The 26,934-nt window shown below is 45.1% G+C and overlaps 1 protein-coding gene across 5 annotated transcripts in view; it reads right to left on the minus strand.

The window, feature by feature from the left end:
- AGAP1 (ArfGAP with GTPase domain, ankyrin repeat and PH domain 1) overlaps positions 1 to 26,934 on the minus strand; it is a 574,296-nt gene that overhangs the window by 81,148 nt on the left and 466,214 nt on the right. For 2 of the 5 annotated variants that reach the window (XM_082631240.1, XM_082631238.1), the window contains one exon: positions 12,141 to 12,215. The exons of the other annotated variants lie outside the window; for them this stretch is intronic. In XM_082631240.1, coding sequence (XP_082487366.1) covers positions 12,141 to 12,215 — 75 coding nt within the window. The remainder of the gene's footprint in view (positions 1 to 12,140; positions 12,216 to 26,934) is intronic. 5 annotated transcript variants of the gene reach the window in all.

Consider the following 26,934-nt stretch of genomic DNA (forward strand, 5'->3'; position numbering starts at 1 on the left):
AAAATCTTTTATCAAACTAGGAATAGAAGGGAATCCTCTTTCCATGGACAAAGAGTACGTATCCGAACCCATAGAACCATTCTTCTTAAGGATGAAATGTTAGAAGCAATCGTTTCACACCAGTTCAAGGGCTCTCAAGGCCAAAATGTTCGTGGTACCAGCCCTTGTTCAGCCCCGCTGGCCTGCGCAGTGAAACAAAACAGGGAAGTGACAGATCCGGAGATTGGAAAGATAAAAGACACCAAACGGTCATTCACAGATTACAAGATTGCTTACATAGGAAACCCCAAGGAATCTACAAATGTCGAGAAATAATAGTAGCAGTTGGTAAATGGGCAAGATTTAAGACCAATACAATAAAACGTTAATTGCATTTCTGTAATGAGGATCTAACAGAAATCACGTTTAAAATATAAATTCAGGGCTTCCCTGGTGGCGCAGTGGTTGAGAGTCCGCCTGCCGATGCAGGGGACACGGGTTCGTGCCCCGGTCCAGGAAGATCCCACATGCCGCGGAGCAGCTGGGCCCGTGAGCCATGGCCGTTGGGCCTGCGCGTCTGGAGCCTGTGCTCCTCAACGGGAGAGGCCACAACAGTGAGAGGCCCACGTACCGCAAAAACAAAACAAAACAAAACAAAACAAAACATATATATATATATATATATATATATATATATATAAATTCATTTCTCTCCATCTGTGAGGTAGGGAAAGAGAGATGCCAAGAAACGTGAGTAAGCCAAATAATTCCCTAAAAGTAACAACACAGAGGATGACTCGGAACCTGTAGTCTCTGGTAACAGGTGGTAAAGAGAAGACTCCACACTGCGTTCGACATGATGGATTAACCCAAGCACGTGAGTGGCCAGAGAGGTTTCATGCTTGTCTCTGGAAGATGAAACCCTGGCTGATCCACTAACGATAATGAAACACCAATAAGGCTCAAAAGAGCAAAAAGATGCAGGACATCCTGTGCCCCCAGCCTGGTGGAGAGCAGCTCATGAGAAAAGGTTGGGATTGGAAAGGCGAGCCCCGTGAACACAACTGGATGACCCTGGAAAGCACAGCCATGTTTCACATCCTAATTAAGAACCAACTGTGCAAGCACTCCATACTTGCTTCATCTGAGACAGTTTCCTTTTGAGAGGGGGAGGCCAGTGGGGTGACTGTCAATCTGGAAAGGCACACAATTATACGAATAATGAAGAGGGGAATCAGAACCTACAGTCCCAATACTTCGGTGACCAAGTCAGCTGCATCAATAAGCAGTGATGGCCGTGACCGTCTGTGTACGAGTTGTCTGCTTCTAAGGGCTTTGAAGCGTGCACATGTACTCAGGTACGTGTCAGGACTTGTGGTCAAGGCTCTTCTCGCTATAGTAGCTCACTATGCAGTGAAACACTGACTGAGTGTTCTTTTGCGAAATATTTATTGTTTTAACCGAAGGGCTTGGCCTAACCCTGGAGAGGCAGGAGATGCTCCTCTCCAGTCCTGTCCACGCAGGGTCCGGCAACAGCTCCCAAATAGAAAGGCCTCTGGTGGTGCCTTTGTTTCTGGGCTGGCCTCTCCCAGGTGCGCCACACTGAGGGGCTCCTTGCTGAACTGTGGATGCGAACCTCAGGGCTACCTGGAGGACAGGCGCCCAGCTCACCATGGAGCAGACAGGGAGGAGGAGGGGATGGAACCGCCCCCTAACACCATTTCAGTACAGAGGCAGCCCCACAGGGGTGCTACTCCAAGCCTTCGTTTGGATTTCAGGCCCCGATGAAGATGTCTTTATATGAAGCCGGTTAGCTAGGATTTCCCATTTCCTGAGTAAGGGATTAAAAGCTGGGCATGGAGTTTAGTTGTAATCACTCTATACCACCAGCATCAGTGGAATCCTGATGTTGATGCTTAAGTTTTCGTGTGATTCCCAGGGTACTGTCTGTATGTGGCTTTTTTTTTTTTTCTTTTTGAGGGAGGGTAACGTGTTAACACTTACAGATACAGTTAGAGTTTCAGAACGAAATTATACCTGCCTTATGACTTTCCTCTGCCTCCTAAGATCAAAAAAAAAAACAAAAAAACAAGGATTATAGAGAAGTTGCATTTTTAATCATGTTACATATGACTTCCATGAAGGACTACTTGTTTCTTTGTAATGAATCTACTGCATGGAATAATACAAATAAAAAAGAATACTACTGGGCTCCAAGTTCGTGTCAGAAAAAATGCTAAGGACTTCATAGGCATCATCTCATTTAGTTTGATTATTTTCCTCTCTTAAGGTGGCCAGCAGTGCTTTCTTTGTTTCTCAAAAATAAAACAGTAAAAAAAAAAGTTCTCCTAGGGTGTCCAGCAGGAGATGGATGGGTCTCCCCACTTCCCAGTGACTTTTTCTGTTCTTTTCCCTCACTCCTGATGTCAGAAGAGCAAGCTGGCAGGGTCTTTTAAAGGTAATTTCCCCAGAAATCCCTAACCAGCTTGTTACTAATGTCATATTTCTTTTTAACTGGTCACGTCTGGAGAATGCTAGGGGACATGATGCCATGCATGTGGCAGTCTAAGCTGGGGACATTCCAGCTTCCAGCTTCCTGCGTATCTGGCTCTGTGGCCAGTGGCTGGTCTGCACGGGAAGGAAGAATGGACCCAGCTACACCAGGACAATCAGAGCATGGGAGGCTCTTGGCCACTGATCTGTCCTAGTGGGGGGCACATCATCCAAACGTCCTACTCCAGGTTTTCTTATCTGAGCTGGGGTCGCAGAGCGCCCTCCCTCTTATCTTGGGACTGAACAAAACACAGCTCACAAGTTATCCACGGGAAGGAAAACCTCTGCTATCTAGGCCACTACCTGTGGACAGGTGAGAACACTGCTGACCAGCAGAGAGAAGCAGGGATGGGATGGACCCGATACCTGCCAGGTTCCTGGGTCCCTGCAGCCAGCCCAGCTGCCTGTCCTACAGTTGGATTGGATAAATGAACCCATTCTCCCTCCTTTTTTTTTTAACCTAAATCCCTTTACATTTCTATCACTTCCAAATCCAGTTCTAACTAATCCAGTGGAGAAAAGATCTATCCCTGATGGGAGCCTCCAAGCTGCTGCCTGGTCATCTTCTTGAATCAACACCTGGCAAATCTCTAGATTTAATCCTGGCTTATATTTCTGTATCATGGCACTAACTATGAACACTCATTAAGTAAATAGTACATCTGGGGACCTAAATATTACCCCTTCTTCTGTGTGGACACAACATTCACAAGCTCCTCCTCATGTTCAAACAAGAATTTCTATCAGATGATACAGCCCTATTCAAACCACCGGTGGACCAGAAGGATCCCATCACATTCTGAAGTGACACTGTGACGCTATTTTAGTATCAGCAACTAGATGAAAAAGTGATAAAAATAATAATTGGCAGTGGGGGGCCAATCAGTCAGAAAGACAGACGGGGCATTACTCTCCAATGTTACCCTCACTTGAAATGTGAAGAATGAGAGCTCAGAAGGTGAGGACGAACAGTGGCTACGTTTCAAGTGGTTTCGGTTCACTGACACAAACCGACTCTTTGTGACAATTACAGCAACTTATATTTAATTCATTCTGTAAAAAGAGAATTCAGGCTGTAGAAATTCCTGATGACATCTACGGTACAGGACGTTTCTTAGTTTTAGATACACAGGTGATCATCAAAATTCAATCCCCCAGATTCCCCCCATCATAAAAAATCAAAGCCCGCCACACCCAGAGCCCGAAAAGAAAGAACCGTGTTGTTTCCCAGTGTGACATTGCAGGGCTTAGGGGTTTAATAAAGTTCTGTGACTGGGCTCATAGGGATTTAAACAGTTTTCCGTGTTTAACGGTTGGCTGTGGAAAGGTCCACTATAATAGTATTTTAGCACCATGAACCTGTCGAAATCAACCTGCCCAATTATTCCAAACGACATTAATAACACCGGATATTACACTAATTGCGTCCAGTTTCTATGCAGACGAGGCCCCGTGGGGCTAATTTCGCCTCCTTAGGGGCAAGCAACTCAGCCATCAGACTGATTTCACAAGGAATCCCTCCTCATTACACAAGTCCGGGCTGTCAAACTTTTTTTTTTTTAAAGGTTAATGGGCCAATCAGTCATCAATTATTTTTGCGGAATCCTAGCAGGCAAAGGGTTAAAGGGCTAAACACAGCTGCAACTGATTTACATTGGGAGGTTGTTTTCAACAGGAGACATCTGATAAGGATGTCTTTTGGGGGACCGGGTGGAAGGGGAGAAAGACGGACAGATGCGTACCTCTGTCTTGAGGGGCAGGAGGTTTGGGACCAGAACCATTCGCCCTGTACCTCTGCAAAGGCCGAGGATCCGGACCCTTGTGCCCATGTGATGCACAACGGCTCAAAAATGCCTGCGAGATGCAGGGGTACTGTGTATGGTGATGCTGAAATTTGTTTCTCTTCTGAATTTACAAGAACCCAAAGTGTCTGCAGAGGTCACTCATCCCACTTTCTTCGTTGGCGGGACGAGGAATCTGGGTCCGCGTTCCTGGGCTCCCCTGCAAACCTGGAACCCAGACCCTGATGCCTGTTTCTGTCCATGAGGCTAAGTGTCCTTCCCGACACATTTAATGACAAACACATGATGAAAACCTGTTATTTAAATGGTGTGGACATGACAGTGTCCAGCAGGGAGGGGCCACATGCCCACTGGCAGAGGTGGCCAAAGGGTCCACCAAGCCCAGAGGCTTCTAGATGGTCATCATTTAAAAATGATCTGACCATCAAATAGCCAAGGCTCGCAGGGAAATCGCTGTCCTCTCCACCTGTGACTTCTGTTGTCACAGAATTGGGACTTTTGGTTTAGGGTACAGCACAGCACCCTGATGATGATTAACAGCAACTCAAACCACTGGTCAAGGGGCTTTTCCTCACTAACGAGTATTTGCAATGGGTTTCTCCCTGTTTCTGCCTGAATCTCCACATTCTCTTTTCTTCGTGTCCTTGGGGTCTTGGGCTCCCATTTTTGGGGTCCTCACTCTCGCTTTTGGGGCCCTTCCCACTCTGCTATCTACTAACTGGGGCTGAGCTGCCCATTTCACCCGGCTGGTCTCAGCTCTGTGGTCCATGGAGGCGTCAGCATGGACTGGGATGACAAAGGCATGCTGTCCCTCCCTTGCTTTCGCCAGGGAAGACCTTCATCACTGACCCCCCCCCCAAAGAGCCTGAGCAAGCCTCAGAATCCTTCCTAGCCCAGTTCTCCAGGTAGCCACTACCAGTTCATCTAAGTTGGAAACCGAGATGGGATGTGTTTGCTATTTTGCCCCCTCCCCAGGTCCCCCACTATCTACACCCTTCGAAATTAGCCAGCCTTGGTCAAACACAGCCCCAGGCTTTTATGCTAATTCTGAAGAGTCCTACAACTTGTAAAATACTTCAATATTTCTGCTTTCAAAGCATATATTAAATAAGCATGTGGTTTAGATATTTTGCCCAATTATGATGAAAACGACACACGTTTAAGATTTCAGCCCCAAACCCACCACAATATTGAAAGTCAGTTTTTATTCATTTTCGATTTTTCCTCCCATTTTTGTAAGAAAAGATAAATGTGAAGGATTTGCTCCAGGACCGTGCAGAACCAAGATCTATGGCAAAAAAATAAGTTAAAAAAATGCCCTCTTCCACTGGAGTTGTTCATTTTTAACAAAAAGAAAAAGAAATCATTATTTTTTGGTCTTTATAAACACACACAGGTCATGGTTCTTGGGTAAATATTTTTGCAAGCTCTCAACTTGGTAAATATCTTTGTTTAGCCCAGAGTCCAACGGAGGTGTTGTACTGGGGTTTAATTTAGGACAAGAGTAGAATTAATTTTGTGAAGAAGCAAGACCCAAGAGGGAGGTCACGAGTTAGGACTGTTTACTGCTAAATGTTATCACAGGAAGATCCTCATGAAAAACAAAGGAAGTTTTGATTTTCCAAACACATTAGACAGAGGTGGGAGGGCAGCTGGAGAACCAGGCAACACGAAAGCTGCTGCTTCCAGGACCATAGGGGGCCACGTGTTCCCTTAAATTAAGGAGAGTGTCTAAAATAAAACTCCTGAAAAAAATAAATGATTGGATCCCAAACTGAAAACCTCAGGAGGCAGAAGACGGATGTGTTAACGTGTTTTCTGGCACCCGCTCAGGCCCAGGCACCCCGGGAAAGCTCAAAGCCCAAGCTTTCGGTTCAGAAAGAGAAAAACTGGAGGCCCCTGTTGTAATTTACTTGGTTGCTCTATATGCTTACCATTTGTTACTCATTCTAACTTACATTCATCACTTTTCAGAGGTCCCCTGCTTTCCTAATCACAGGGACATGGGGCCCAGGGCCCTTCCTCTGCTCAGAGCCTGGGGTGGGAATGGGGAGACTTGGACTGGCAGGCTCCAGAGCCTTCCACGCTGCCTCCACCCCCAGCTCTTCTCTCTCGGTTGCGGCTCAGCACGTGGATGATTGTCAATCTCATCATTCTTTTAAAAGTTGAGGGCTGGAAATATCAGCAATCTTGCATCTCTCCCCAGAAAGTCACTCCTGGAGCTAGTGCTCAAAGGGTCTCTTTCCTAAATCTGAATTTATCTGCATGAGATCTTAACCTGTGCCAGTCATGGTTGACGAGTGCTGGCTTTGGCCGATCTTGCCCTGCCTGCATGGACACATTCCACAGGCCTAAAACCTGTGTGCTCCATGCACTGTGTTCTTGGAGATGGTTTTCCATGACGTAAGCACTTTTGACAGTTTCACAGCAACCACTGTGGTCACCCTCGCCGTGTGCCCAGCTCCCTGGTAAGGGCTTCGTCCGCTTCTCTCTCAATTTCTTCTTCAACTGTCATTCGAGGTAGGTTTTACGGTCTCTGTTTTGGAGAAAGAAAACTAAGCAGGGGAGGAGAGACCCAGCAACCCCAGTAATTCACACAGCTCGGCAGTGGCAGAGCTGGGATCGGATACAGGCACACTGGACTCAAAAACCCAATTTCTACATCTGACGGTTCTTTGGAGGATGAGAGCAAATGCAACTGGAAAGGGTAGTGAAAAATGTCTGGGAAAAAAGAAGTTTGATTTTTAAATCCCGTCTTGCATTTTCAGGGGCAACGTTTCCTGCCGAATCTCTGCTCCTCAGTACGTAAATGACACTCAAGCATCTGCATCTTCTTTGCCATAGAGACTCTCTGGCACTCCTGACAGCAGGAGCAGTGGTAGTGGCGACTGTGGGCACCGTGTTACCTGCCTCTGGAAAGATGGCCTCACTGACTGTCCCCAGTTTACAGATGGAGAGACTGAGGTAGAGAGCGGGCACAGGAATGACCTCAAGGGTAGAGCTAAGAAGCGGGGACGTGAGAACCAGACCAGTACCATCTGCTCAAGTCTGGGCTTGAAACCACTGTGCACACCGCTGCTCACAAACCCAAGGTTGCACAGCTTCTGATCAGGAACCAGGGTTTGACTGCAAGTATGTGAATGACTTAGGGTGAAGAAGAGCCCAGCCCGAGCGTGGAAGGCGGCCTCAGATGGTGGCCCCGCACAGGCTTGCAGGCACACGGGGCTTGGGGAAAGCTGCTGGGGTCTGGGGTGGGCACTGCCTTCGGACACTGCAGAGTCCTTCAGACGGACAGCGTGACTCGTCACACCAGCTCAGGCCTTCTTCCTCCACTGCGGTGACAGCCCTCTGCTGGGCGTCATGGTCCCGACGGGGATGTGTGCTCCACGCTCATTGCCAAGCCCTCATCCGGGCTTCAGTGGCAGCTCTGACCCGGACACTGAGCCCACATGCCACGGTCTCCACGTGCCAGTGTGCCTTCCCGGGGCTCCCGACTGCCCCCTCTGTGCCTTGGTTTCTCCTTTTGTAAAAGATCAAGGACACGACCTCTCTTAGGGGTTAAGTGGGGATCCACACGACAGGATGCCAGAAGTCTGAGTACTCAGCCCTGCAGCCCGTCATGACTCCGAGAGCCCTGAATCCAATGTAGTCTCGCACTCCACTAAACCCACAGGGCACCCAGGGCCTCGCTGGAACTCCCCCCTCACTCTGCATCAGGATCTCTGCCTGACCCCCCTGGGCTGGCTGTCAGCCCGTCCCCTCTATCTGCCTGGGGCCCAGCACTGGGTACCCACACTGTGGCAGGAACCCAAGACCTGGGCAGGCTTGCCACCGCCTCAGGGGGGATGGTGTGAGCGTCACCTGTAATTTAACTGGACTGGAATGAGGTGGACGCCTCCGATCTGTGACTGTGGACACCGGGGGGTGGAGAGAGCATCACGGAGCTAGGCCGGCCATGGGAAAGGCCTGCTCTCATTTGCTCATACAGAAGGGATGGTCTTGGCCATCTGGTGGAGGAAGGGGGTGCCAGCCCTGACCTGGGCCCGAGGGACGAACCATGCCCACCACGTGCGTGCTCCAAAAGGAGACTCGGGTTTCTCCATGGTGCGGCCGATTTGGCAACACTGTGTCCGGCACCTCTGAGTTCATCCATCTGGGCCACCACGCTGTGGCAGGGGACCCCAAACAGGCTTCACAGGCCTGTCTCTGGGGCAAGTTCCAGATCCAGGGACATGGACTCTATGAGCAGGGCTGAGTCGGGCCTCTGGGCCATACTGAACCCGGCTGGTACTTGGGTGACGCAGCCTGTTGGATGCATACAACGTGGGTGGGCCTGACACCCCAGGAAATGCCCCTCGTTCCCCAATACATCTCTTCTTTACCCATTTACGCTTCATCACATGCCTTCTTCTGCAGGAGCCAAGGAGAGCTGGAACACCCCGAAGAGTCCACTGTTGGCCCACCTCACAGTGGGTGATGGTCCACCTTGCCCCCAGCAGTGCAGGAGAGGAGAGGCCTGAGGACACGGCACTGAGTCTGTGGGATCCTTCCTGGGTGCTGCTGCTCACAGACCACCGGCCAGCCGCCCTGCCACGCGTCCTTCTACACGACATCCACCTTCTGCTCGGGTCTGAGAAAAATGTTTCCAACGGAGTTGAACATTCCCAAGTCCAGCCTCATCCACCCGATTTGATATACATTTTCCTCGTGGCTTAGGAGGCAGCTATGAATTGGAGAATCACAGCATAAATAAACTTTCCATGCAGTCTGCAGGCTTCCGAGATGGAAAAGTTAAAGCTGCATTCTTGTGGAAGGGACTTAAATTTCACCAACCCTGGAAAGAGCTGAATTGTTACAAAGTAACAAAGATTTTAAAATTAGGGCAGTACAATACATACAAATGAGGTTTCCAGCTTGGTTTCAGAGAAAATTAGCCCTAATGGACAAAAAAAAAGGGGAAGAGAAACATATTTTTGTTTGTTTTCTAATCCTGTCTATGTGCTTCCCTAATTAGTTCGGTTTAATTTGTTTTTATCACTCCTGACGCTCATCTTTGACCATTTCCATGAGCCCCCAGGAGTGGGTCCTGGAGCTGAGAGATCTGGGCATATGTCCTGCCTCCAGAAGATGCCAGCTACTCGTCCTGCAGAATATCGCTTGACTTGTTGAAACTCCAACTTCTCATCTGTAACGAAGTACCTACCTGGCAGTGAAGATTCAGTGAGATAGTGTAGCGCAGGGGCCAGAACGCTGAACATAAGAATAAAAGGGCTTTGGAGCAAGACCGTCAGGTCCATTTCTTGGTCCTACCTGTCTTTCACCAGCCTGAATCCTCGGGTGAGTCCCGTAACGTCTGGGCTGTTCTCTCTAGATCTGGACTGAGGGGCGTGGACACGCTTCTCGGACAGGGCCTGGCGCACAGCGGGCACCCTCCCCTCTCCTCCTCAAGTTCTAACTTCCTCTATAAGAAACTTTGGTGTCAACAATATTTTGTGGGTACCTCTGAACAGATTACTCAAGTGGACCAGTTTAAAAACTAGTCCATTTGGGGATGGGTATATTTAGTGGAACACTCAAGGTCTCAGGTTACGATAAAAGAATGTTCGGGATATGAATTTTCATAAAGGATGATTTTACAGACAGAGAAGATGTGATGACATCATATAGCAAAAGACCGGAAATCAGAAAGGCATTCTGATAATTTATTTTATATAATTATATGAATTCAGTACTATTATACTGAAAGCTGTATGAAATGAGACTGGATGCAAACAGACAATAATCTTGAAAGAAACCTAAAGTAAATGAAGAATGGTCATGTCGCTTAATTGAAGATTCATAAATGTAATTGAATGCCGAAGAGAAATGAAAGAAAATGTGAAGGAGACTAGTCATTATTTACTCCAATATCCTCAGGACTGCCTTGCGTACCTATTGGCCATTGACTAGGGACCCTGAGTGGGTAGTGTTATCCGTATTTACAGATTTCAGAGGGCAGAGAGCATCATGGTCCCTCCCCACCCAGGAGTGCTGGGCAGGGCAGTGTTGCAGGTTACCTGGTTGGTCAAGGCTGAGAAGTTTCCACTTCTGCAAACTGTCACACCTGTCGTGAGACACCTCCCTGCCAGCGTCTCCAGGAAGACTCCCATCAGCAAGTCTCAGGGGGGCTGTCTGCCTGCCTCCTCCTGCCCCCCCAGCTTTGTATATAACCACAGGTAAAACCAGACCTCACAAATATTTTTTAAAGGCCGAAAGTCAATAAACACATTTGTTGTGATAAATGTACACACATACAAAAGAAAAACATATCTGATAAGGACACAGGGAAGAGAAATGATTATGCACTAAGTTGAAACACTAACATTAAAAAATAGTGAATGAGAATATTTAACACCCTTTAAAAGACAACAAGACATAATACTGCATGTGACTGTTTCTAAAATTCTGTTCTTTTTCTGTCTCATTTTGTCTGTCTTGAACGAATGCTTTGAAAGAAAATACCAGGGGGTCAAGTTCCATTGGTACCTTAACAGACGACAGTTTCCTCTTGAGGAATGAAAAAAACAAATTATGATTAAAAACAGGTCTTTAACAAGCCATCGTGAAAATGTAGTTTTGTTTTCCGGATTCATTTTTTTTTTCTTCTGGCTGAGAGCAGGGCTTTCAGTGGCAAGACAGGAGTAATTGTGAAAGGAAGGAAAAAAGGATGGTGATATAAATCAGCAAAGGTTAATGACTGGGATGTGAAGGGGGGACTTGTTTACAGAAATAGTGTGCAATTTAAAATTTACAAGAGATTTAATGCCACTGCTTGGCAATTGCTAAAACCAACAGCCCAGAAAACAGTGACATTAAGAAAAATATTACAGTTATAATCATCCCCAAATAAGTCAATTAGTGTTAGGGCACGAGCTTGCGATTACTTGACCCATTTGGCTTGCACTTAAGTGAAAAAAAATGTCCCCCTATTATGCCGAGATCACTGGATTGTGACCTATTTTGCATCACACGTATTGTACGCCAGCCTCCCTCACAAGGGCTTGGGCTGATGGGGGTGGTTTTCCTTTGCTTGGCATCAAAATAATTCTGACCCTTGACATTTGTAATCATAAAAAAAAAAGGGCAATTTATAATTGTGTTGTTTCAAATGAAGGCAGGGGGGGAAAAATTCAATCTGCTATTACACAAAAGCAATGACGGCTGTCTTCGGTGAAAAAAGCAACGCAAGTCAATTTGTGAACTTTGGCACCAGACGACCTTTAGAAACACAACAATACACTGAATTTACAAGCAATAGCAGGCCATGCAAATGACCCGGGCCTGGCTGCCTCTGTATTAGAGCTGCAGAGAGCATTATGGAGACTGTTTCCACAAAACAAATTAAGACTGTTACTTAAATGTCACGGCACACTCTTGTATTTGGCTACAGATCATTACACCTGATACTAACACTTTTAAAAACTGTAATAACTTGGGAAATATTACATTGAGTGCCCACATGTATAAAGGAAAAGAAAAAGGAGAAGAAAATAGGTTTGTGGAGTAATTTAAACATCACTACTCTACGACTGCGAGGGAAAGGTCAAAATTTAAGTAAGCTGAAAGGAACATGAATGGCAAAATAAAACACACAAACAAAAAGATGGAAAGACCACGGGAATGACTGTGCAAACACAAGCAGGGTGCACGCGGCTTTGGGCGAATCGCATTTCCAGTTCCGTGCTGGAGCGGCGGGGAGGCGGGGAGGCGGGGAGGCGGGAGGCGGGAGGACCCGGCGTGGGGGGGGTGGCCGGGGGGCGGCGTTACCTTCGGTGTTGGCGCCGCTGTTGTGGATATTTCGCAGGCTACCAACACGGTTTAGTTTCCAGGCTTTGCGTTTGGCTGCATCCCGAGAGCAGATAGGGGAGAGGGGGAACAAGAGAGAAAACAAAAAGGAAAAGAAACAGATGAAAAGGGGAGAAAAGAAATGTCCAAGTAGCACGTGACGTCACCTCCGGCCTCCCGGCCGGGCCTCACCACCCCAAAGCGCAGAGGAACTCAGGAAGGGCAGAGGAAGGCCAAAAACGCATCCTTAGCTTTGCTCAGAACCAACAAACGCCCAGGCGAGGAAGCCCATGCACCCCTTTCGCCCTGCTGGGTTCCACACGTGGCTACTCAAGCCAGTGCAAAGCTCGTCTTTTCCCTGGGGCCTGGTAGCATCCTTTGAAGGAGCTACGAGGCCGGTCGCCATAAGCCCTCTGATTTGGCAAAACACTGGCAGCCTGTCAAGTCAAAAGGGACTCTAGTGATTAGCCGTTCCTGTGTATGCTACAGACGGCAGGTGTGCAACGCCCAGAGCTGTTAAAAAATGAAGCATTTTCTCCCCAGACGTATTTTGACCTGGACAGGAACCTACACTAGCAAAAGTCGACTACCGTCTTGCTGTGGTTGAAGGGTGGTCCATTCTCCTTCCTATGGGGAGGAGGCTGGAGGCTCGGAATGGAGGAACCCAAAGAGCACGTGCCTCCTTAAGCTCTCAGCTCACTGGAGACAGCGTCCGAGAGAAAAAGACAAATACCAAGTTACCCACAGAGCAGCCCTGGGTTCAGAAGTGAAGTGCGGGACAAGTTTAACACGGGCATGACACGCCCACGGCTGACACGGCGTGCTGTGACTAACAGGGGTGAGATGCCCCCTTCCCACCTCCACAGACCCTCTTCTTCACAGACACATCCTCACCACCTCCACCCTCCCAACCCCCGACTCAGGAATGCAGACACCTGTGGCCAAGAGGCTGCCTCCTGCCAGCCCTTCAGAGGAGACACATTGTAAAAAGCAGAGTTAAACAGGGTTTTGAGGAGCAAGTCTTCAGGCTAATGTGGCTAAAGATCCAGCCACAGATCCAAGGGCTGGACGGACAGCGTGGTCGGTGACGGCCACAGTCACCCACGCTCCCGAAGGGGCATGATTGGAGCATCTGTCTCTTCTGACTTCCACAGCCAGGAAGAGAAACTCGTCAAACCTTGCGCGCGGCTTTCGTTGGATAACCACTTGTTTAATGCAGGTAAGAAGCGCTCACCTGGCAAGGCAGGTGTGTGCATTTCCGCAGGTGTGTCTGAAGCTCACCGCAGAAAGCTAGGCTGACCCACTCGGTCACAGGCTGACCAAAAAACGAGGCATGCGCTGGCCAGTGGCCAGCTCTCTCACCCCGAAGCATTCCTGGCTTAGGACAGATTGGCTGTTCTTGCCTTTGGTAGCATTAAGGCCAAAAGACTCAATCTCAACTAGTACGGTGGAGGCTCTGGGGGGTGCCAAGGTCTGGGGGCCACAGAATGACTGGGGTGAGGACCAGGGCTTCACAAGGGGTTCTGCTGCTGGGGCGAATCTCAAGCACTTTGGTGCACACTGGATCGCTTTGGGGTGACAATATAAGATATACGCGAGAAATAGGAACACTGAAGGGAACCAACGCAATTCCGAAACCGTACTGTATAATCAGTACCGTTATTTTATGTTAATAAGAGTACAAACCAGCTGCGAGTTAGCCGTCACCTGATTCGAAATGAGAAAAAGTGAAGCTATAACTAAACAACTAACAATGACCTTGTGGCTTGAAAACCCAAATAATTTAATAAAAAATGTCTTGGGAATTTGGGGTTAGCAGATGCAAACTATTATATATAGCATAGATAAACAACGGGTCCTACTGTATAGCACAGGGAACTATATTCAGTAACCTGTGATAAACCATAATGGAAAAGAATATGAAAAAGAATGTATATATATGTGTAACTGAATCACTTTGCTGTACAGCAGAAATTAACGCAACATTGTTAAGTCAACTATATTTCAATAGAATAAATTAAAAAAAAAAAAGAAATGTCATCTCTAACCTAGTAAGGTTGGTGACTGAGACCCTTCGACAGTATACGCGTCTAAATTTAGTTTTCCATCAGTGGAGAAGTTTCCCTTATCTCTGTCTACATCCTTAAGGTATCTTATCTGTAAGGCTTCATCCCAGCTAACACCACACGTGGCAACGGGGGAGTTTCAGGTACACCCACTATTACAAATGTCATTCAAGACAAAGGAAACCGGTCACAGTTTTCGAGTCTTTACTTTGGAAATGTTCAGTGGATATTTACCGGGTTCCTCGTATAACTGAGACATTCACAGAATTAAGCGTGTGCTTAATTATTTCAATAGCCCGAGCTCTGGCGTCTCGGCCCATGTTTCACAAGTTCCAGAAAGTCGTAGCCACAGAGGCTGCACTCCTCAGTGGAAAAACTTACCTCTTTCTAAAGCATTTACATATAAATAGGCAGAATCTGGGCTGGGCACCTCTGTACAAGGGAGGGGAGCTCTGGTGCAGAAAACCTCTTTCCTGCCTGCTTTCCGCCTTGCATTTTTCATACCCCAGTCTCCCATTACCATATGGATATATAAGCAGGAAGTGAACTTGCAGCCAGGTTTTCTATTAACCTATTGATGAAATAATCAATTTTAATGTGTAAAATGTCACGCCTTTTTCTTCCTCTTAAACAAATGGACTTTTTCTGGCTGATACCAAGGTCCTGAGACGTGCATTTGTCTCCTGGGGCATTGATTGCTCTAAGTCCACTTGTTTAGAAGCTTCTCAATGGGAAAATACAATCATATTATCATCAATAAAATCTCTGGTTATGTGCAATGCTGCTGCCTGGATGCACCACTAAAGGAAATGAAGACACCGCACCAAACGGGCAGACCCAGGAATTACCCCACCTGCTGCCGCGGGCTGGATGCCTAGCTCCACTGACCAGCACACACCACGGCCGTCATGCTAGCAGCACCCCGTGACCGCAGGCCTTTGGAATAGACGGTGATTCTCTTTTTAAAAAATAAACTTTATTGTTTAGAGAAGTTTTAGGTTCACAGCAAAGGTGGATGAAAAGTACTGAGTTGCCATGTACCTGCTATCCACTCCCTACTCACCCCACACACAACCTCTCCCAATATCAACATCCCACACCAGAGTGGTACATTTCTTAGAATAAATGAACCTACACCGACGCATCATTATTTCCCAAAGTCCACAGTTTACATGAGGGTTTCCTGTTGGTGTTACTCTTTCTGTGGATTTGAACAAATGTATAGTGACATGTATCCACCATTATAGTATCATACAGAAGAGTTTCACTGCCCTAAAAATCTTCTGTGGTCTGGCAACCACTGATGTTTTCATCAGTTTTGCCTTTTCCAGAATGTCATATGGTTGGAATCATACAGTATGCAGCCTTTTCAGATTGGTTTTCTTCGCTTAGTCATAGGCATTTAACTTTCCTCCGTGTCTTTTTAATGGCTTGATAGCTCATTTCTTTTAGGCGCTGTATAACACTGCCCAAACTTGGAAGCAACCGAGACGTCCTTCAGTAGGTGAATGGATAAATAAACTGTGGTAATCTGGACGGTGATTCTTGAGGACTTCGTGTGGACTAGCTCAAATGACGAAATTTTCTGGATAATTTTTATTTTGATTAAAAAGTTTTGTTTTAAAAAATATTTCAGGAATATAGTTTCTTTCTTTTAAACAGAGATTAACTTACTTTGCTTTTCTCACTCATGTTATTTCTCATGAAACATTACTTCAATACAAGAATCTCCCCTGGTTTTGGACAAAAAGGCAGCAGACTGTGGGCATTCCATCAGTGTTTTCCATTCTGCTGTTCTGCTGATTGGATAAACAAGAGTCTCTTCTGTGAGCAAGTTGCCACGATGCCTTATATATAACTATTCAAATGGCATCATGTCTCAGCATCTTGTCCAGTGTTTGAGAACATGCATACACCTCTCAATGGACACAGAACCCCACAGCACGTAATCCCAGATCTAGTGCAAACTAACTGTCATTCCCAATGCAGATGGTGAGATGGGCCACTTCTCCCTGCAGCCTGCAAATTAAATGGAACTTTCTGAACCCCAGTCTGGGTTGGCAGAAACGTCTGCACACCCAAAAAAGGGAGCCTTTAGCAGGACAGTGTAGCATCCTCCCCATAATGGTGCCAAAACATGAACCGTGAACTTGGGTTAAACACCAGACTACTACATGAATATCACAGCAAGAGGCGGTACACGGGACACACAGCTGATGGTTGAGAATTAAAAACAGAGGAGGAGGTGAAACTCGTCATTAGGTTACTTGGAAGATATTTTCTTGGGATTAAAATTTCGCAAAAGGCAGGTGAAGACAGTACAGAGACTCATGCCCCACATGATAAGAAAACACAAAGTTTACCGCCCTATGGTAACAGTGGTATTGTCACTTCCCCTTAAAATTAATAAAGAGCCCTCTTGCATATGAACACTGAAGGTGTTATTAAAACCGAAATTTTAAGGCGATCTTTGAATTACAAAGGGAGGAAAAAGAGAGGTGACTTTGGTACTAACGGTGACCAGTATAGGAGCGTGTGCACTGGGGGATGTCACGTGACACTGTCCCCTCCTGAGCGCAGCCCTGAGGTCTACATTCTGCACTGATTAATTTTCTGGGGTAGTGGGCTACCAGATTGGCAGGTGGGTGGCTGTGACCCAGCTCATGCAGGTCCCAACTGCTGCCCGTCCTGAGTCGTACATCTAAAGAAGAAAAGCTGATATAAAGCTGAATTCACAGAACATTTCTCTAAGGTGTCTGGGAGTTATAAATGATGATTTTTGTGCTCGGATGACTGTATGAGGTATGGCACCATACACTCAACTCCTTGAAATTACTAACAGACAGTCACCATCTTTTCAAAGGAAACAGAGAGAAAGGGAAAATGTGCAAATTATGGCTTTTCTACTAAGAGTAGCTGGAATCATTTAGAGTTAACGACTCCCAATTATTACACACCGATTTATTTCTGGAAGCTACAGCTTTTCATACAAGTTCCTGTGATGATCATAAGGCATGTAAAATTTTATTTTAAAGGAAAATTCATTTTGCTTCTCTAAACAGCAACAACAAAATTTTAACTATGGCAAATGAATGTCTGAGAACTAATCACACAGAAGAACTCCAACATGAGAATCCTTTGACTAGCTCTTTATCAGTGGAATAAAAATATTCTGCAGTCTGTTGGCATGCTCAAACGAGCAGGGTTTTATCCTAAACTCTTCCTCCATCCTAGTACCAGGAGACCACAGACTTGTATTAATGCCCCCTCTGGTCTCCTTCTGACAGCGCTCTTTGTTGATTAGATAAATATTCCTCAGATAGCTGATTAAAAAATGATGCAGCCAGGAGCTGTGTGTCCGAGCCTTGTCAGCCATGTTGGATGCTCAAGTGCGCATGAATTGCATCCCTGGTGTGAACCGAGCAGGGCTGGCGAAATGCACGCTGCAGCCCTCAGAATCAATTACGAGAACTAATCGGACCTTTCTACCTAGGCAGAAGAAGGGGCTGGGTTGACGAGGGTGTGCCACTCATTTCTAAGACTGTCTTGTCTCAGCACGAAACAAATAACCCTCTCCATTCCTACCAGCGAGTGTAAACTTGTACCTCTTGGAGGAGTCACATGATAACCTCGTTTGATAGCACTGTTCCCTGTCCACATCGGATGTGTATTTATTTATTTGCAGAGATGCCATCAGTATAAATGCCACTTGTGCAGGGGGGACTGCATGGGCTCCTTGGAGCATTGCAGCCGGACTGTGGCACCAGGATGCTGGATAAAGACAGTCCCCCAGGAACCTCTGCAGGCAGGGTCGGATTCTGCTGTGGTTTTGTGTCCCTTCCACTTTAGTGCGCCTGGTGTCCCGCGATCTTTTGTCGGTGCAATTTCATTGTGAGGTTAGAGATTGGAGATTTCTTTTGTGCCGGCCATCTGAACATTCATGTGCTCAACAAGACTGGGTAAATGTTCTGTTCTTTTATAAAAAGGCAGTGGGTTTTTTTTTTTTCTTTTTTTTCCCATAAGATGCAACCCCGAAGATTCTTCCACTATGTGAACTCACTACTTTAGCTGTGAAGGGGCTTGACATAATGGTCGCTTCCTAGAGGCTACCACACAGAGAGGTAGTCATGTTGAAACGTCCATTAAAAGGGCCTTTGAGAGGATTAAACAAAACCTGAGGCCAAGCAAAATAGGACAAATGTGCAGGAAGCAAAATAACTTCATCCTTCCCCGTTTCCAGCAAGACGAGTGTTCTTTTCGTAATTTGAAGTCATAGGACACAAGACAAAATACCAAACCAAACAGAACTCCGAAATAAGGAATCGACCCTAATTAGACAATTTTAATTCCATTTCCAATAACTCATAACTGCTTTCTTAACAGCCAATACAATTTCTGTATCGGGGGCTTCTTTACAGCTCTTAGGATTTGAAAATTGCCGAGGGCTTCCACACAGTGGGCTAATGTAGACGCGCGCAGAAAACACCATTAACCCTGGAAAACATGGAAAATAAAAACGAAACAAAAACTCCAGGATACGCCATAAAACCAGAAGTTCCAATTAGGTGGAGCGTTAGTTTCCCTTTCGGCCTAGAAACATACTGAGTTGCAGAGCAAGGGTTCAAGTGTACCCAAAATTAACTGGGTATTTCAGTTTGACACCGAGAGTATAACTTTCAATAGGGACTGAAATAAAAAAAGTGACTTCAAGTAGAATATCCCCATTTTAGCTTTGGCACAATTCTCAGATGGAGATGAGAAATACATCAGTACATGATGGAAACTTCTTTCCATGTCTTCAGGGAGTAGCTACTCATTTTGAGAAGGGGAGGCTTTCGTGGGGCAGGGGGTGGCTTGTTAGGATGTTGAAATCGGGGCTCCCTGGCCTCTCGGCATCACTCTCTCTTGGGATGTGATAAGGGTGTGAGAACAGAGCCCACTCGTGACTGTTGGGTCCCCAGCATCACGAGGAACACTGCTTTTTTTTTTAGGCCTGGTTTCTTAGCGAACAGGGTAATGTATACCCTAATCCTTCCGTAGTATAGGGCTGAACACGTGGCATTCAAAATAGAAACAAAGGGCTTCCCTGGTGGCGCAGTGGTTGAGAGTCCGCCTGCCGATGCAGGGGACACAGGTTCGTGCCCCGGTCCGGGAAGATCCCACATGCCGCGGAACGGCTGGGCCCGTGAGCCATGGCCGCTGAGCCTGCGCATCCGGAGCCTGTGCTCCGCAACGGGAGAGGCCACAACAGTGAGAGGCCTCCGTACAGCAAAAAGAAAAAAAAAAAAAAAAAAAAAGAAAGAAACAAAAAGTAAATCAAATTCTCACGTAAGCAAAAAAAGTGAGGTTCAAATCAGTTTGTTCAAGCTGGATGATGTGTGTGAAGATCATCTTTTGTAAGATCTGTGAGCAACTGTGCTCACCCAGGCAAGCAGGGGCAGCGTCTGGGAGAGGTGGAGGGTCTCCCGACCTGTCCCCCTCTCGTGCCCTCTCTCTGAGGGCCGGCTGCTCTGAGAAGTGGTAGGCAGGCCCAAGGCTGGCAGTGCTGGGAGGGGAGGGCCGGCACACGGGGACCACCTTAGGCTTTCTGAGACTGAAATGAGTGATAATGGGAAACATTCGTCTTTTCTTTTTTCCTCTTTCCTTCCTTTTTCTTTTTCTTCTTCTCATTCTCCTCCAATAGAATACATGGCAGGCCTTTTTTCGATTTTTTTTTTAAAAAACACAACATCTTTCTCAGCAATTCTAGAAAAAAGTTTTTTAATAAAACTTCAAATTGCGCTATCACATTTCAAAGGCAATGACCAGTTAGAGTAACTAATCAAAGGCATAATGATTTAATGACTGCTGCTCGTGCTCCCTGGAAGGGCTGTAATTGAGGGGCTGTGATCACTGGACCACCAGCTTCAACAATGGCAGACATTGCATTTGATCTGCCATCTCTGTAGTTGACTTCCTACAACCACCAAGTGAAATGATACCCTTTGGGGTTATTCAGTCCATCATGTTCCCCCTGTGGCCATCTGAATCTGAGAAGACTGGTGAAAATATCTTCTAGAAAACATTTTTAACATTTTGCATTTAAAGAAGGACTTCACCGGAAATTCTCAATAGCATTCTGATTTGTGGCTTGAGAAATTCTGGAAGCCATAAGATCCTTGGTACTTACTGAGTCAATCAAGTACAAAGATCAGAGTAGGAAAACAAAAGAAGAATTCGAAACTTTTGATTCTTCTTGTTATTATGGAAATACATTCCTTTAAACACTAACAGATTTCTTCCCCCTAAAACTGCTTGACTATAACTTCACAACTTCTTAGTGTGCTCCTTGGTTATTGTGAATGATTAAACAATGTCGTATTATCCAAGGAGGGGCTGGAAAAGTACTGCAGTGCTGACACAACAAAATAACAAATGCCTCATTTCTTTCATTTAAAAATAATTTAAATACATTAACTTTATTCAGCTTCCAGCAGGAACACGTTAGATTACTTGAATATTATTGCAGAAGCAAAATTAATTTCATAGCAGTATAATATTAAGAATAAACCATGACTAATCTAACTACGCCTTCCATTTTCCTTTTAAATTTCTTATCCATATACATATGTAATTATCACACTTGTAAGTATAGCTCTGACAGACCTGTACTACTTTTGTATGTAAGGTGTTACAGTTACCAGAGTTTTCAAAACTATCCCTTTTAACAGTTGCATTGTGGAGTTAAAATATATCACAGTTGTAGCCATTCCTTACTGTTAAACATTTAGTGATTTCCAATTTTATGCTATTAAAGATACTATAATCTGTTTCACTTAATATAGGTACAGATAATTACATATAGAAATATTTATATATATGTGTATATACATGCTAGAATACACACATGTATTTCTTCTCTTTGCTAAGTCTGCTGAGAAGACCAAGAAGAAATGACATCTCAGTAGCAACAAGCATACCTAGACCCCAGATCTTGGTTTCTTATACCATTCTCCAATAAACAGAACCAGGGGTCCTTTGGAGAAATGGCTAATTCTAGGACTGAGACAGGAAACATGCAAGATGAGCCTGAAGCATCTTGTAGTTCTAGAAAGTAAAGAAGTGCTAAGACAAACAGGTAAACAAAACCCACCTTGATGGGGGTAAGGACAAGAGGGCACGGGAGCTAAGGGAAAGAGCTCCCGAGGGCTGGAGCTGGAACAATTTGAGCATGAAGAAAAACAAAGCAGTACTGGATTATAACCTCAAGTATAAAATAAATAGAGTCCATGCTCATATAAATGACTGAATAAATTAATAAATGGGGAGAAGAGGCAAAGCTTCCATGCAGAAAGAATTTCAAAGAGTTTACATAGGTGTCCCACCTAAAGGAGGTGGTACATAACTCTCCACTGCTTAACTGAAGGCTGTGCAGAGAGACCTCCCCGCAAAGCGGAGAGTGTGGAAGTGGGGATGGGGAAGGGAGAAACCCACAGTGGAGGAAACTGACAAACACAACCTCAAGCTAGGCGATCAAGGTCAACACTGACAGTCACAAGTCACGTTGATAGTGTGTACCCTCAATATGATGTGATGAAAAGGGCACTTTATCTCTGTGGTCTTCCTTCACCAAACCTATAACTCCAGACTGATCCTGAGAAAAATATCAGACACATCCCAACAGAGAGGCATGCTACCATATGCCTGACCAGTACTCCTCAGAATTGTCCAAGTCATCAAAGACAAGGGAAGCCTGAGAAAATGTCCCAGCCAAGGGCAGCCTAAGGAGATGTGAGGATTGCATGTCATGAGGCATCCAGGATGGGATCAGGATGGAACAGAGAGACGCATTAGGTAAAAACTAAGGAAATCTGAATAAAGTACAGACTTTAGTTAACATTTATATATCAGTATTGGTTCATTAATTGTAAGAAAGATATCATACTAATAAGTTCATTAATTATAAGAAATATATCATACTAATAAAAGATGTAAATAGGGAAAATTGTACGTGTGTGTGTGTGTGTGTGTGTGTGTGTATCTGTACTATCTCCTCAAATTTTCTGTACCTCTTACATTTTTCTAGAAAATAAAGTCTATTAAAAATACTATAATCAGCATCTTTGGGCAGGAATTTTTTGCCTCCCAATTATTATTTTTTTATTTTATTTTATTTTTTTTTTGGTATGCGGGCCTCTCACTGTTGTGGCCTCTCCCATTGTGGAGCACAGGCTCCAGATGCGCAGGCTCAGTGGCCATGGCTCACAGGCCCAGCCGCTCCGCGGCATGTGGGATCTTCCCGGACCGGGGCACTAACCCATGTCCCCTGCATCAGCAGGCGGACTCTCAACCACTGTGCCACCAGGGAAGCCCTCCCAATTATTTTAATTGTTTCCTTAGAATAAAATGCCAGGAGTAATATTACCAAATGAAGGGAATATTTTCTAACTTGGAATATGTACGGAGAGAACTATCTCATCACAATATATCATTTATTCTACTCACTAAATCCACTTTTACAAGCTAAAGACAATTTGAAATCTTAGTGTGGCATCAATATTACATGTCACATGTGCCACTGAAGCTCTTAACAACTTGAACGCCTACCCCAACTGGCAGTTGTGTGAAAAGATGTGCTATTTGATTTATGATTGTGAAGGTAGGTTTCAGAGTATGTTTGCTAACTAATATTCTTTAGAAGCAATAATATACCAATGCTGGTTCTTTGGGTTACTGTGCTGTCTCCTTGTATTTCATTTAGAATTGTTGACCTTTCAATTTTTTTCCCCTTTAGTGGATTACAATGTATATTTAATAAAAATGTACCACGTTTGAACAAGTTTCCAGCTAACTTCCAGGATTAGCTTTTAACAATTAAAAAATGAGCTTTGATCCACTGAGAAAAAAGTGTTTGTGCTCACGTTGAATTTAGATCTCAGCCTCTAATCAGCACATAAAATCGTCTTTTAAATAAATGTGACAGGGTTTAATAAAATTAAAGAGGAGAGTCATGCTAAGCTGGCTTCCTGAGATTCATCTGTGGTGACTTACCTATTCCGGGAAGGTCTGAACTTAAGAACGGCCTTAAGACTTTTGTCAGGAGACAAAATTAGCATCTTTTAAACGGGGATAAACAGTGATAGTTATATACGAAAAACAAGTTTCTAATCACTAGTGCATCCAGAAAATACGGTCCAAAATACATATGTTTTACTAGGACACTCGATATGAGGTGCTCTTCTCACCAATGCCCATTTCGTATATAAAAACCCCAAATAAACTGCAAGAAAAAGAAATACTAAACTGACTATGTCACAGAAGTACCGAGTTCAAGGCCTGATGGTTTTAAGGTTTTCAACCATCACTTTCATGAATGGATAGGGAACATATAAATCTGTACCATATATGTACGGTATTATATTATAGTATTATTTAGGTTAAAAAAAATCCCGTATTATTTAAACTTCTCTAATTCTTTGGGGGAGACAGTGATGTTTTACAGAGTGGGCAGGACATGTAAACTGCCAAGAAAAAAGCATCAGGACAACAATGCACCGCTCCCTTCAGGGAGGAGAACTGGCTGCAGGGTGTGTGTCTGGTCTCAGTGGGTTAATGACTGAATTTGATCAGTGTGGCGTCTACACTGCTTCCTTCCAGAAGTGCCAGGTGTGAGGTACGATGAACAGGTGGGGAGTGGGGTAGGAAAAGCTGGTGCTCAGGACTCTTGCCGCCCTAGCCGGCAGCAGTGCAGGGTGGTCGTGGGGTGACTGGGGCTCTGTGACAGGTCCCCTTGGCATCAGCTCCATCCCAGAGCTGCCATGAGGAGTAAAGCAGACAACACACCAAGAGGGGCAGAAAGTCTGTGGGCTCAAGACCACTCTACGTACACAGATGCATGGACAGAAAGTCTCAAACAGAAGGACACGAGGGAAGGCAACTCCGGTTGACCCTGTTATTTGACTGATTTTCTAATGAACTTCTGCATGAGTTCTGTGGACCTCCAACTCTCCTCTTTTTTTTTTTCAGTGAGCAAAGTAAAAGAAGGGCTGGAAATAGAGCAGGTGTCTTGAGGGTGTGCTTCCAATCCAGCCACTCTGCCCCTCCTACTCATACAGATTTCATTCTTAGGAAGCACAGTCATTAAAAAAACAATCTGAGGACATGCTGAACTCAAGGCAAGAAATAGTATAAATGGAGTGAAATGTGTTAATGAAATAGCTTTCCATAACTTTTGGTAAAGTTCAATAATTTTATGAAGTCCAGCCATGCAGCATGGCTCCTATGGCATCATCCATCTCCCTCTTTTTAATGTTTAAATGCCCCATCCAAGAGGTACAGAAGGATGCAATGGGTTCCATCCTTCAAAGGCCAAGAACCTCCAACGAAGAAAAACAGATGAAAGGCTTTCTTACCAAAAAAACTCTGTAACAACAGCTGATGACCCCGCCATAGGGGGTGCTGGTGACGCTATTTGTGAACATATTCTTTTCACATCTCTTTTGTCATAAAACTAGAATTTGAAGCAGTTTATGAAACATACAGTAGCTCTCTCACACACACAGGAGGGTTGGAGAGAGGAACTTCAACAGAAGACACTACTAGAATTAAAAGACCAGAACCTTTCATTTGAATGGACTTAGAAATTTTCAGATATCAAGAAGACAGGTTTTTTTACTACGTATCCTGGAGATGGCAATGGAGTAGCTGGAGCAGCTTAGAAGGTCTCAAAATGACATCTTCTTAAACAATAAACCAAACATTTTAACAGGCATCAATATATAATCAACCACTAACCATACAGTATCTGGACACAGGTGCTATGGGAATTGAAGGTGCAAGATATGGCCACAGCTCTCAAAAAAATGTACGACAGAGAAGAAAAAATACAGATGATTAATCTTAAGATAGTACAGAGATATTTCTGAAAGTTGTAGAAATACAGTTCAGAATGATTTCTGGAATTATAATATTTTATAAGTCCTTCATTAAGGCACTATGCATGTTGCTATGTACACACACACACACACACACACACACACACAAGCACACACTTCTCCATTGCTGGCCACGTAACACTCTACTAGAATCATCAAATAAGACCCCAGTGATATATAAATTCAGTGATGTTTCTCTTCTACTTTTAACTAGTGGTAGAACTATATTTTCTGATAAACTCAACTTGGGTGAAAAGGTAACAACAAATTGGCAGAGATCAACCTCTCCCAGCGGTCCCCAATTTTTTAAAAATATGCACTCCCTTCTGGATGACAATGATTCAGCGACATTCTAAAATGATTTTGCTTCCTGTCAATCACAATGTCAGTACACATACACTTCTGTCTATACAGAGGACACCTGGACTCAAGACCCCTGGCATCTCCAGAGGTCCTTTATCCGCAGGCTGGGAGCTATGGCTCCATCCTCTTTCCTCCCTCCAGATAAACTGGGTTTGATGACCAACAGGAAGTCCCAAAGGGGCAGCCGGAGAGTCGGCAGGGCTTGGCTCTCCAGCTCATGCTTCCATCCCTGACTTAGGGGCACGCAGGAGCAACATCACCTCTCTAATCAAGACGGTTGGCATTTAAAGGGCAAATAAAATTAAATAAAAGGCAGGGTGGGAGGTCAAAGAAAAATGCCCACCCAATGACTAGAAACCATGTCAAAGCGTAACTTTAAAAATCAGAAGACATACACCAGACACTTTACTGCTCTCCCTTCGTCAAGCTGCCATGACTGGCGAGTCTGGCAACCTTCCCGGGGAGAGCTGGGCATCAAAGGTGTCCTCACCTCCCGTGCAGATGCCGGGTGCCCGCTCAGCCAGCAGAAGCTCTGAGTGGTTAAATACGGATGAGTGAATGACAATGGCTGCTACTAATCGTTTATTGAATAATGAAACTGACACAACTGATAAAAGGTTTCAATCTGGAGAAAAATGATTGATCGTTTTTCAGTTTACTGGCACTGCCATTTGTGTGACAAACGGTTGGAAAGCCCCCAGTTAATCTCCGCACACCTCCAGCCTGAAAAGGCAGGTCCAGCCTGAGCATCAGGTAATCAGGAACAGCTAATACCACGGCTGTGCTGAGCCAGTGAGGGCTAAATACTGGTGTTTTATCAAGGCTGATCTCCGAATCAATTTGCACAATGGATTTTTCTTTTTCTTTTTTTTTTTGGCGATGGGTGAGGGAGAGAAGAGACAGAGAAAAGAAAGAGGTACAACAAGAAAGAAAGATAAGGCACAGCTAGAGAGAGCACGGTCCTAACACGGAGAAATGGAATTGTCAGTAGGATCAAAGCATAAATGACTTTGGATCGTCTCTGGATGGCAGATAGATTTTCTCCATGGCAAAGTCTGATCTGCGGCATCAAAGCGCCCTGTCAAGGTTGTTTGTCACCTGAGAGTGCAGGGCTGCTGTGCGCAGAATGTTCCTTCCACCCATGAGGAACAGAGGCTGTTTATTCTTTAGGTATATTTTGTTCTGTTTTTCTATGGGTGGGTTGCAAGTGGGGGGCAGTGTGGTTTTAAGGACATTAAAGATTTTATTTATATACAACACTCAGAAAAACACACTTATTTCTATGGTATTACATGTTGCGTCTTATTCTAATTTTGGTAAAAATCAAATCAATTCAACAGGCTCTTCCCCTGAGAAACTGACATAACGTGAAAACCAGAACAGCTTGGCGTTTTGAGCCCTCTTCTGCTGCTTGGTGCCTGTGTCATCAGACTG

The sequence above is a fragment of the Mesoplodon mirus genome (assembly GCF_964341445.2).
Source record: "Mesoplodon mirus genome assembly, chromosome: 8".
NCBI classification, from domain to species: domain Eukaryota; kingdom Metazoa; phylum Chordata; class Mammalia; order Artiodactyla; family Ziphiidae; genus Mesoplodon; species Mesoplodon mirus.